Here is a 12,537-nt window from a genome sequence, read left to right on the forward strand (position 1 = left end):
AAAAGGCCTAAGATTTCTGCATGTCATCAGGGGACATGCTATTTTGCATGCAGCGTCCCCCGGTAGCTTATCATAAGTACTCACCATTATAATTAGCTTATGGTTATGAGCCAAATATTTCCCATCTGAGAATTTTTGGATGTATAGTATATGTTCTCATTGAACCACTACAACACACTAAGATGGGTACTCAAAGGAGGTTAGGAATATATGTTGGATATGATTCCCCATCAATTATTCAATATCTTCAACCCCTGACGGGTGATGTATTTACTGCACGATTTTTTTATTGTCATTTTAATGAGACAAATTTTCCAACATTAGGGGGAGGAATTAAGAAGTCAGAAAAAGAAATTACATGAATGCATTGTTATTGTCTCATTTAGATCCCCGTACAGATCAATGTGAACTTGAAGTTCAAAAAATAATTCACTTATAAAATATAGCAAATCAATTACCATATGCATTTATAGATGCACAGGAAGTAACTAGGTCACATATACCAGCTGCAAATGTTACATAAAAAATTGATATCCCAAAATAATAAGTTGTTACTAATGAGTTTGGAACACGCCAAAAGCGTAGTAGACGAGTTGGTACCAAAGATAAAAATCCTCCAAAATGAAAAATAATTAATAGTGAAAAGACTTGGTTAAGGATGTAAATACCCATGAAGAAATCCTCGACATGACTAGTGAGGAAGGTGAAATACCTAAAGATAATAATGAGATTTCAATAAATTATGTCATAAGGAAAAAGAGAATCGTACGAATGTAATTATTGACAACATTTTTTGTGTATAACATTGCTCTTGATATTATATCTGAAAATGAGGATCCTAAAGAAAAATCTGTTGAAGAAAAGACTTGGTTAAGGATGTAAATACCCATGAAGAAATCTTCGACATGACTAGTGAGGAAGGTGAAATATCTAAAGATAATAATGAGATTTCAATAAACTATGTCATGTAAGGAAAAAGATGGAATCGTACGAATGTAATTATTGACAATATTTTTTGCGTATAACATTGCTCTTGATATTATATCTGAAAATGAGGATCATAAAGCAAAATCTGTTGAAGAATGTCGACATAGAAAAAATTGGCTTCAGCGGAAAGAAGCAATCGAGGCAGAATTAAACTCACTTTCAAAACGTCAGGTTCTTGGACCAGTAGTCCGAACACCAAAAAGTCTTAAACTTGTGGATACAAATGGGTATTTGTAAGAAAAATAAAATAAAAATAATGAGGTCACAAGATATAAAGCAAGACTAGTTGCATAAGGTTTTTCACAAGACCTGACATTGATTATGAGGAGACATATTTCCTAGTGGTGGATGCAATTACACAAAGAAATTTAATTGGTTTGACTATGTATAAAAGTCTGAATATGCATCTTCCGAATGTAATCACAACATATTTATATGGATCTCTCGATAACGATATTTATATGAAAATTCCAGAAGGATTTAAGGTATCTGAAACATATACATCAAATTTCCATGAATGGTATTCAATAAAATTACAGAAATCACTATATGGATTGAAACAATCAAGATGGATGTGATACAATCACCTGAATGGATATTTATTGAAAGAAGGATATTAAAATAATCCAATACGTCCATGTGTTTTTATAAAGATCACAAACATGATTTGCTATTTTAACTGTATATGTTGATGACTTGAATATAATTGGAACTCTTGGACAGCTTTCAAAGACAATATAATATCTTAAAAAAGAATTTAAGATGATCTCGAGAAAACAAAATTCTCATATTTTTTTCCTAAAAATTTTTACTTTTTTCTCAAAAGAAAAAAAGGGGTTTACTTTTACTATTTTTCTGTCGCACATTTAACGGTTTGCTAAAGAGAATTTTCATGATATCTCTCTATGTATATATATTATAAGGGGAAAATTAAAAGAATATTGTCCTTTTAGAAACTATTTAGGAAAATATTATTGTTTTCAAACTATTTGTAAAAATATTGTTGTTTTTTTTTTTTTAAATAAGTCGATGGTTGAAAATTCGATCTAGATAGGCCGAATTTTGAACCCTCGACCTTTCTTTCATTTGTACGTCGAACTTTGAACCCTCGACCTTGCCCTTCCTCACATTATTATTGAGTCTGTTTAATTATCATTCCGAAGACATTCCTCTATCAAAAGATCGTATTTCTAAATTTTCATAAGGTCCCCCTGGAATTCCTTCCAAGCTTGTTAAATAATTTTTACGGATTCTGTCGTCTTAGCAAGTCTGACTAAATAACGAGCTAATGAATCTCCTTCTTTTTGCCACTAAACTTCCCAATCAAATTCGAGAGCGAGATTATGAGAGAGAGCGAGAGTTTGCGAGAGCGAGAGCGAAATAGCGAGATTTTGATAGAGAGCGAGAATACCATACAAATTTCTCTTTTTTTTCTTTTTTAATTATTACACATTCCACCTTCTTCTTTCTTCCTTTCTTTTTTTTTTTTTAATTTTTCATTTTATAAAAACGATTTCTAAAAATATTTTATTCTTTTATTTAAACTCTAAAAAGAATAAATTAAAAAAAAAAATACTAACTCATAAAAATAAAAAAATGTAAATTAAATATCTCATTTATATAAAAATAATTACAAAAATCAATGTGTCCCACAAGGCGGACGTCATCGATTTCGAGCTGGTTGTCGTTGTCGACTTCGAACTTGAGGTTGCTCGGATTCTTCTTGATGTTGCTCTAGTACCTCTGCAGGCACTTCATAATATAAATATTCATTATGCTCTCCACGACCCCGACCATGTCCATGCACGTATGAAGACGAAGGACCAGCCTTTGAATCATAAATCCTGAACCAAATGCTGGCATCATCATCATCGAACTAACATAATCAGTTTGACTCTACGTCTGTATCATAGGGGGCAACTCTTCCACATTATGTGCAACCTCATCAAACTCATCCTCTTCCCGAACATGTCCTCTACGTCTAGGAGCTGGTGGAGGAACAATAGGTATATCGTACATATAATGAATTTCCTCCATATAGCTTTGGTTGTCACTACATATAGTAAGAACCTGGTTCGGATCATTCGCAACCTCACGGAGTCTACTGTTGTTCGATCTCTGTGAATTATAAAACAATTAGACAATATTTAAAATAAATTTAAATTAAAAATAATTAGATAATATTCATTCATTTACCATATGACCCATAGCTGCTCCCGAACGAGTGACGTAGCACCTTGTGATATTATTATACCAATGAATATATTCTAGAGTGACATCTGTGTCAAACTGTTCAAGAGAAACCCCCACTGCAATAAACCTTGCACGATAGTGCCATCGCACTACCAAATGTGCAACTTTTTTGGATCAATCTTCAGTCCTTAGGTCAATATCATGCAGTACAGGTTCAGTATTACAAGGCGATGAGACATCCTGTTGAAACCGAATTGTCTCATCACCCTGTCAGGAAGATGTCATTCACCAATATGAAAACATATGAGAGGATTCATCGTCCGCCATATGTTTTGACCATTCATAACAAATTTTGGCAAAGTATGCATAATAATTTTGTACGGCTCCCAAATAACCTGAAACACAAAATATTATATTAGAGAATATTAAAGAAAAATACAATAAAAATGTGAATAAAATAATCAATTAGGTTTAGTGTAATGTACCTGTTCAGGTTGAAGCAGATTAAACATGCATCTATACTGGTTGACTACATGTATGGCTGTCCTAGTCACACAAAATTTGTCTCTCCACCTAAATTTTTAAACTGATAATTTAGAATTTAAATTAACTAGATCGGTGATATAAAAAATAAATTGAATTAAAACAACATACCGAGAACCGTAGACTCGTCCAACTAACTGAGCGTCATTAACATGATGTAGCTGTGGAGCCATTGTTGGAAATCGCTCCCAAGCCCATAGTTGTAAAAGTATGAGAAACCTAGCTATCTCTCGAACCTCAGGTCTTGTTGCTTTACATAGTTGTCTATACAACCATGCCAAGCATGCTCCACCCCACGAATACCGGCCCGCATCATGGAGGTTAGCTAACAGTGGCATGAACATCAAGTGAACAAAATGACTTGATTTATCTGAAAACAGACTTCCACCCATCATTTGTAGTATATATGCTCGCACATATCTTATGACAGTTTCCTCGTCTGCATCATCTGTGAGCTCACGAAATTTTGTTCCTAACCATATTAAACTTAACCTCGATCCTTTAATCTTGTCGGCATGTGGGGTTGCACCGAGGTACAGTTGACAAATTTCTAACCAGTCATCGTACATCACTCTGGTGGCCGGCTCACCGTCAACAGGTAACCCCAACAACACTTCTATGTCTTGTAGAGTGATAGAGCACTCTCCAACAGACATATAGAATGTATGTGTCTCGGGCTTCCATCTTTCGACCAAGGCTGTGATCAGATGCCAGTCCAACTGAATAAATCCTAATCTAGCAACCCCATAGAATCTAGATGTGCGCAGTAGCGATAATATTCGAGGGTGGAGCGGGATAGTGCGCTGGAGAATTGCCTCTCAATGCCTGCAAGATATTTCTCCAGTAGTACGATCTCGCCATACAACAGATGATCAATGAATGGACTGGTCGTACAAAACATCGAGATCAACAGGTCCTGGGTTTAAAAGTCATGATTTGAAAAAAAAAATATTTATTTTTCAATTAAAAAAATATTTGTTTCTCAATTAAAAGAATAATGTACAACTTAATTAGAATAATGTACAACTTAATTAGAAGAATAATGTATAACTTAATTAAAAGAATAATGTACAACTTTATAATAAAAAAATTGAATATACAATAAATTTATTTACTTTCCATAGACATATATATATATATACATGACCAATGAGAAAAAAAGCTAGTAATCATTAATGAAAAAATAAGAACAATAACAGAATTTTGAATTGTAAGAGAGAGCGAGATTGAGAGCAAGAGAGAGCGAGATTGTGAGAGAGGCGAGATTGAGAGCGAGATTGTAGGAGAGAGCGAGACGCATACATTCCATAGACGTTGGAGATTGTCCCATCCTACAATCTCGCTTGCAATCTTGCTCTCTCCTACAATCTTGCTTTCAAACTCACAATCTCGCTTTCTCTTACAATCTCGCTCTCTCTTACAATCTGCTTCACCCACTTATGTTTCTTGTCGAGGGTTGAAGTTTCGACTTATGTATGTCGAAACTTCAACCCTCGACAATCCTTGTTTCCAAGTTTTTCTTTCTTTGTCGAGTTTTCAACGTTCGACCTCTACATTAGTTGAATCCTCAATCCTCGACTTCTAGCCTCGAACTCCCAAAACAACAATATTTTTCTAATAAGTTTCAAAATAACAATATTTCTCTAATAAATTTTGAAAACAACAATATTAATATTGAAGGTCCTATTATAAGAGCAACAACATATTTCTAGATATTTTGATATAGGATTCGAATCGTCATAAATAAGACAACTTCCATAAAGTCGGCTACTTGCGAATTAAAGACTTTCCGGGAAGCCGAACCATCAATGCATGGGGACGGAAAATCTTCCTTGTCTTTTTATTTTCGCCGACTCCAACCCATTTCTTGCCGACTTCCTCGTAATGGGGATTTTTGGCCTAGAATTGAATGGGTAATTATTTTGTAGAAGAGTTAAATCATCTGAAAAATAAGAGATCGATTTTATTTATAATTTTTTTTTAATTTTTGAACACTAACTCTATATCTAACTTTCTTTTTTTCATTATCTACCTTTCATCTATGATTTAAATATTCAAGCCAAATTTTGAGAATTAAAAAAGTATCTTTAAAAAAGTTATTTTTTTAAATTTAATTAACAATTCAACCATTCTACTTAAAAAATATGCAAATCATGGTAAGAAATATGGATGATATAGACTTAGTTTTAAAAAAAAAAAAAAAAAATAGTTTGATGGCTTAAATTGTTTGCGTCTGGAGTGCATAGTTGAGTGAAATTGGTAATTATTGTCTGTGTTCGGGGTGTTGAGTTAGTTGAATTGCTAAATGAAATTGATTTTATCTTGAAATTCTGTTTTTTTTTTTTTTCTATTATTGATTTTAATTTTCAACTATACAGATATTAGCTTTTCTCCAAAAGAAAAACTTCCAAATTTTTTTCATTCTTAAAAACATGACAAACTATAAAGTATTCATATACTAAACACAAAATTTTGAATTCAATTTCCCGAACACTCAATTACATTGTTTTCTCCATTTCTAAACACCAACATATTCCAAATAAATTATAACTAAATAAGTACTTAGCACTCAAGCATGAACACCGAATAATCTTAAAATTTGGATAAAAATTTTGTTTTCTCTTTTTGAATAATGTAAAATATTTAATTTTAATCACACAATTTGGAACACTCAATTGCAAATCAAATTTGAGGACAATAGTGGGTTGAACCGAATCAACAAATCCCATGAAAATTCATAAAAAAAAAAAAAAAAAAAAACTCTACAGGTCTAACATACTCATGAAATCAAAACCCAAAAATCAAATATCAAAAACCCTGCAAGGCCAGGAGATCGGAACCCAAAAATCTAATGAAAAAATTTATACAACAAAAAAACGAAAGAGGAAGAAGAAAAATAGTTAAATCTACAACAAATAACCACACATGTAGTAAAACTTAGAAAAAAGTCCATGAAAATAATCCTAGAAAAATATACAGAGAAGGGTAAACAATGATTCAACAAGAATAAGAGTAATGTGAAGAGATGGGTGAGTGACGGAGAAGCGAAAAAAGAGAGTAATGAGGGAGTTAAATGAGAATTAGAAAAAACATACGCATTTGGTGTTGAGAGGAAATAGAATGGTGGGTTATTAAATCTACCATTTTTGTTTTATCAATGGGCCAAATACTAACTGGACATTTTTACCCACCAACTCAATTCTCCTAAAATTACCAAACACCTGTTAATAGATAATATTAATTCATTTAAATAATGATTTTTGGTTAGTCTCCCCATTTTAAAACATTTTATGTAAAAAAAAAAAAAAATTTATAAATGCATTTTATTTCCTAAAATAGGTTTTAAAAGTGAGGAATATTTAGATTCATCCCAAGAGACATCTATTTTTATGCATCATACTCTCATCAAAGATAAAAGAAGTATTAAATCTCCTGCACAATGCACCACATTCCATTTGCGTTTTTTTCTTTTCCAAGGGATACATGCATCCTATCGCTCTTTCATTCTTTTATTTCTTTAGTTTGACTTAAATCTTATTTTGATCTTTGAACTTTGAATAATATTCCATTTTGGTCCCTAAATTTTTAAAAATGTTTGTTTTTAGTCTCTAAGGGGAGGAGGGGGGGATTGGGGCATTTGGGCCCCTATTTATAGTTGTGCGGGTGGGCTATTACATTTGGAACTCCAACTAAAATAGTTGGAGCCCAAATCTCACTTAAGCGCTTGATTATTTTGTCTGTTTTCTTACTCTCTCTCGTTTTCCTTACTCTCCCTCGTTTTCCTTACTCCGATTAGTGTTTGATTATTTTGCTCCATTTCCTTCCATGAGTTTTTTGTACGTCATAAGCATGTGATTTTACTGATTCGCCCCTGAGATGCATCCCCTCGTGCCTGCCAATACGAATTTACTCAATCTTCGATGGTTCGTCACACGTTCCTCGATGCACGTCACTCGATACCCAACTTCATGGTCACTCGATACGGATGCAATCGACACGTGTATACTCGATCATATCAACGTCATATTCAATGCTCGATTATTTTATACTCGATTATTTTAAATTATCCATGTCACTCGATACATGGTGAATTTCAAATCGATTTCTTGAAATGTGAAGTAATTTTATACTCGATAATATTGACTATATAGATGGTTGATTTACATGTACTATATACTCGGTGCATGTTACACGATACTCGACAATACTCGATAAACATTGACTATATAGATGGCTGATTTACATGTACTTTATACTCGGTGTAATGTAGAGACGTTCTGATAAATACTCGATATACAATCACTCGATACTTGATACTCGTTAAGATATACTCGTTACACGATACTCGACAATACTTGATAAACATTGATTATATAGATAGTTGATTACTATATACTCAGTGCATGTTACACGATACTCGACAATACTAAAAAATTGGTGACTATATTGATGGTATAGATTTACAAATAGTGTCAAAGTTCATATGGAAAACCCTAATAAAAATAATGTCAGATTTACAAATAATGTAAAAACTCACATAGATGGTATAAAAATTCACATAAACAATGTCAAAATAATGTGAAAATTTACATAGAAAAATTGATCTGTCCATAACTCGGAAAAAAAATTCACTTTCATCATCTACTATTTTAGTTGCTATAATTCAAGATATATAGAACTTTTTAAATATTTTAATTTGGCTATCTATTTTTAGCTACCGATAACAATTCCTCCCCNTATAAAACTTTTTGAATATTTCAATTTGGCTATCTATTTTTAGCCACCAATAACAATTTTACAAAAAAAAAAAAAAAGAGTTCTTGCTTATTTGAACTTGGACCCATAATTGATAATAGGGGCATATGGCCTTCATTGAGACTTGTCATACTTTTAGTCTTAAAAATTTTAATTTAGAAAAAATGTTAATTGTAGTTCTCCAATAATTTTTCATATAAAGATTGGATTGATAATTAATAATATATGATTAAGGATTTTCTGAACTCTAAATCAAATAAAATACTTGATCCAAGCTAATGAGTTGTAGTATGTTAGAGTATATATTATAGAATTTAACATTAAATTTAATAGATTTAGCTTATGTTATCTTTTAGATATTATTTAGTTTAGTTTATTGTATATGTAAAAGCTCATTGGATCTTAGGTTCTTTTGTATTTAAACTAGCTTTCATTTCACTTGTAAGAGAATAGTTGAGAAACACTAATCTAATTCTCTAAAGTCAGTGTTTATCGAGTATTGTCGAGTAGTATAACGAGTATATCTTAAGGAGTATTGAGTATCGGGTGACTGTGTTTCGAGTATTTATCAGAACGTCTCTACGTTATACCGAATATATAGTACATGTAAATCAAACATTTATGTAATCAATGTTATCAAATAAAAAATTACTTCACATTTTAAGAAATTGATTTGAAATTCACCATGTATCGAGTGACATGAATAATTCAAAATAATCGAATATAAAGTAATCGAGCATCGAGTATGACGTTGATATGATTGGATATACACGTGTCGATTGCAGTTGTATCGAGTGACCATGAAGCTGGGTATCGAGTGACCTTCAAATGAGTTTTGAATTCAAAATAATCGAATATAAACTAATCAAGTATTGAGTATGACATTGATATGATTGAGTATACACGTGACTTTTATTTTTTATTTTTATTTTTATTTTTTTTAATATCTAATCCCTGATGGAGTGACTTTTAGCTTATTCAGAGATTGATTTACAAAGGGGAGTAATTAGGTTAGTATAATTCTACAAAGATTTTAAAAAAAAATTTATGAAAATTAAGGAGGGTTAAATTTCCAATTTGATGTCCATGATTCAAAATTTTCTAATTTGATATGTTTAGTTTGATTAAATCTTATGGGTAGTTCCTAAACTGTCTTTTATTCATTCAGAAAATCCACTTATCTTCTTCTATTTTTTTTACCCTAATTTAAAATTTAGATGTAAACTTATAACTCATATAAATAATATTAGCTATATCCTTTCAAAAAATAAAAGCTGTATAATTGGTGAGATTTGACTAAACATAAATATAAAAGTTTGAAATTATAGATATTAAATAAAAAATTTAGAGTCTAAATCAAAACATTTTAAAATTATGTAAAAAAATAAAAATAAAATTATTTATAAATTGGGTTTTGTAACCCAAAGTATTTTGTTTTTGGAAAAAGTCTGTTTAATATATTATTGATTATTATATTATACAACTGTAAATGCAACCACCGGAAGAATAATATAAATCAACGTTCTTTCCAAACAAATATAGACATAAATAAATCAACGCAAAGACGTGCAACGTCCAGAATTTTCTTTATAACGGAATCTAACTCTGTTATAACGGCGTAAACGGAAATGTTATTAGTTTTGGTTTTTGGTGTTATTAAATATTAATGACGTCGGCATGTCGATTCTGAATTTGGCTCCAAAGAAAGAATCTGAGGAAACGGCAAATGCCAGATAATACGTGAATACGTGGCGGAAAAGTAATGGATAAATTCAACGACCGACGTGACGAAATTGCCCTTCCAATTTCCTATAAATTCAGCCCTCCTGCCCTAGTTTTCTTCGCAATTGAATCTCTCTTCTCTACCGTAGCAAACCAAATCGAATTCTTCTAAGGTATTTTTTCTGCCTCCTTCTTCTTTGTTCACGTTTTTCTGTTTTGAGATACGAAATGTTTAGGGTTTTAGGAGAGATTTTCGTTTGAGATTCTTCTTGTCTACCTAGTTGTGTGAATTATAGAATCGAGCATCTTTGTAGTGTATATGAGGTTTTGTGGTTGGATCTGCTCTTGGATCGAATGAAGATTTATGATTCATGTGGTTGCCTGGAAACGTTGGGATTGTTTCTGATTTTATGGTTATGGAAACTTTAATTAGGTTTTCATCTGCGTGATTATGATTTATGGAAATAGAATTTAGGTTTTCAACTATGTAACTCTGATCTGTCTATCTAGTTTAATTAGGTTTTGAATTAGGTAATTCTGGTTTGTTTCATCTGTTAATCAAGTTTGTTGAGATAGAATTGAATCTGATCTCTATGTTTTATTTTGTTTTGTTTTGTATAGATGCAAATCTTCGTCAAAACTCTCACAGGCAAGACCATCACCCTTGAGGTGGAGTCTTCCGACACTATCGACAACGTCAAGGCCAAGATCCAGGATAAGGAAGGAATTCCCCCGGATCAGCAACGATTGATCTTCGCCGGCAAGCAACTCGAGGATGGCCGAACTCTTGCCGACTACAACATCCAAAAGGAATCAACTCTTCACCTCGTCTTAAGGCTTCGCGGTGGCATGCAAATCTTCGTCAAAACCCTTACCGGAAAGACAATCACCCTCGAGGTGGAGTCTTCTGACACCATCGACAACGTAAAAGCCAAGATCCAGGACAAAGAGGGAATTCCCCCAGACCAGCAACGTCTCATCTTCGCTGGAAAGCAACTTGAGGACGGTCGAACCCTTGCCGACTACAACATCCAGAAGGAATCAACCCTCCACCTCGTGCTCCGGCTCCGTGGTGGCATGCAAATCTTCGTCAAGACCCTTACCGGAAAGACCATCACCCTTGAAGTGGAGTCTTCCGACACCATCGATAACGTCAAGGCCAAAATCCAGGATAAGGAAGGAATCCCCCCAGACCAGCAGAGGTTGATCTTTGCTGGAAAGCAATTGGAAGATGGGCGAACTCTTGCCGATTACAACATCCAGAAGGAATCCACTCTTCATCTTGTCCTCCGTCTCCGCGGTGGGATGCAAATTTTTGTCAAAACTCTCACCGGAAAGACCATCACGTTGGAGGTTGAGTCTTCAGACACAATTGACAACGTGAAGGCCAAGATTCAGGACAAGGAAGGTATTCCCCCAGACCAACAGAGACTCATATTTGCTGGGAAACAATTGGAGGATGGCCGAACTCTTGCGGACTACAACATCCAGAAAGAATCTACTCTGCACCTTGTCTTGCGTCTCCGTGGTGGTATGCAGATCTTCGTTAAGACTTTGACTGGGAAAACCATCACCCTGGAGGTTGAGAGCTCCGATACCATCGACAATGTGAAGGCGAAAATTCAGGACAAAGAAGGCATCCCCCCAGACCAGCAAAGGTTGATCTTTGCCGGAAAGCAGCTGGAGGATGGAAGGACCCTAGCTGATTACAACATTCAGAAGGAATCAACTCTTCACCTTGTCCTTCGTCTCCGTGGTGGTTTCTAAATCTTTCTTCTGTATGTGTTTGGTGGCCTTGTGGAAGAATTTGGGATCTTTTTCTGCTTTATATTTTTCAAGTATGTTGTTTGTAAATGTTCTCTCAAGTTCGCAATGGGGAGAACATTGTTATATATGATATGTATAATATAGTTTGTGGGTTCAGATAAATAAATTGAAGTTACTTTTCTCCCAGGAATATGGTACTAGAACTCTGAGCACTGATAATATAATTAGAAAAAAATCTATGTTCTCCTGATGTCACAAATGGGGTGCTTGAACCAGAATTTCGATAGATGCATCTATCGAATACCAATTTTATTAAGGAGCACAACCATTGTTGCCTGATTCTTTTGTAAGTTCTTCGAATCAAATCTTTAATAATTAACCAGTCGAAGCCATATAGGAGAAGTGGCTATCTCAGAAGAGAGGGTAGGAATATTGTTAGAGGAGGTTGTACAGTCTGTAACAAATAGACTATGTTAAGGTTGAATTTTACTTGTTTGAGTTTAGGAGTCGTGTGGCAGAAGGTATTTTTCTGTTCCTGTTCAGACATGCAAGTTCTGGGAGGATTTACGA

General features: G+C 33.5%; 1 protein-coding gene across 1 annotated transcript; it reads left to right on the forward strand.

Annotated features, from left to right (window-relative positions):
• The first annotated feature begins 10,216 nt into the window (after positions 1-10,216).
• On the forward strand, positions 10,217-12,157 carry LOC120082946 (polyubiquitin). Its single transcript, XM_039038383.1, has 2 exons — positions 10,217-10,373; positions 10,822-12,157. The coding sequence occupies exon 2, from the start codon at positions 10,822-10,824 to the stop codon at positions 11,965-11,967; it is 1,146 nt and encodes a 381-aa protein (XP_038894311.1). The 5' UTR covers positions 10,217-10,373; the 3' UTR covers positions 11,968-12,157.
• Positions 12,158-12,537: the final 380 nt, after the last annotated feature.

This window comes from Benincasa hispida, chromosome 8, assembly GCF_009727055.1.
Source record: "Benincasa hispida cultivar B227 chromosome 8, ASM972705v1, whole genome shotgun sequence".
Taxonomy (NCBI): domain Eukaryota; kingdom Viridiplantae; phylum Streptophyta; class Magnoliopsida; order Cucurbitales; family Cucurbitaceae; genus Benincasa; species Benincasa hispida.

What these genes read in the sequence shown, in the direction of transcription:
- LOC120082946 (XM_039038383.1), top strand. Translation starts at nt 10,822, where the DNA reads ATGCAAATCTTCGTCAAAACTCTCACAGGCAAGACCATCACCCTTGAG.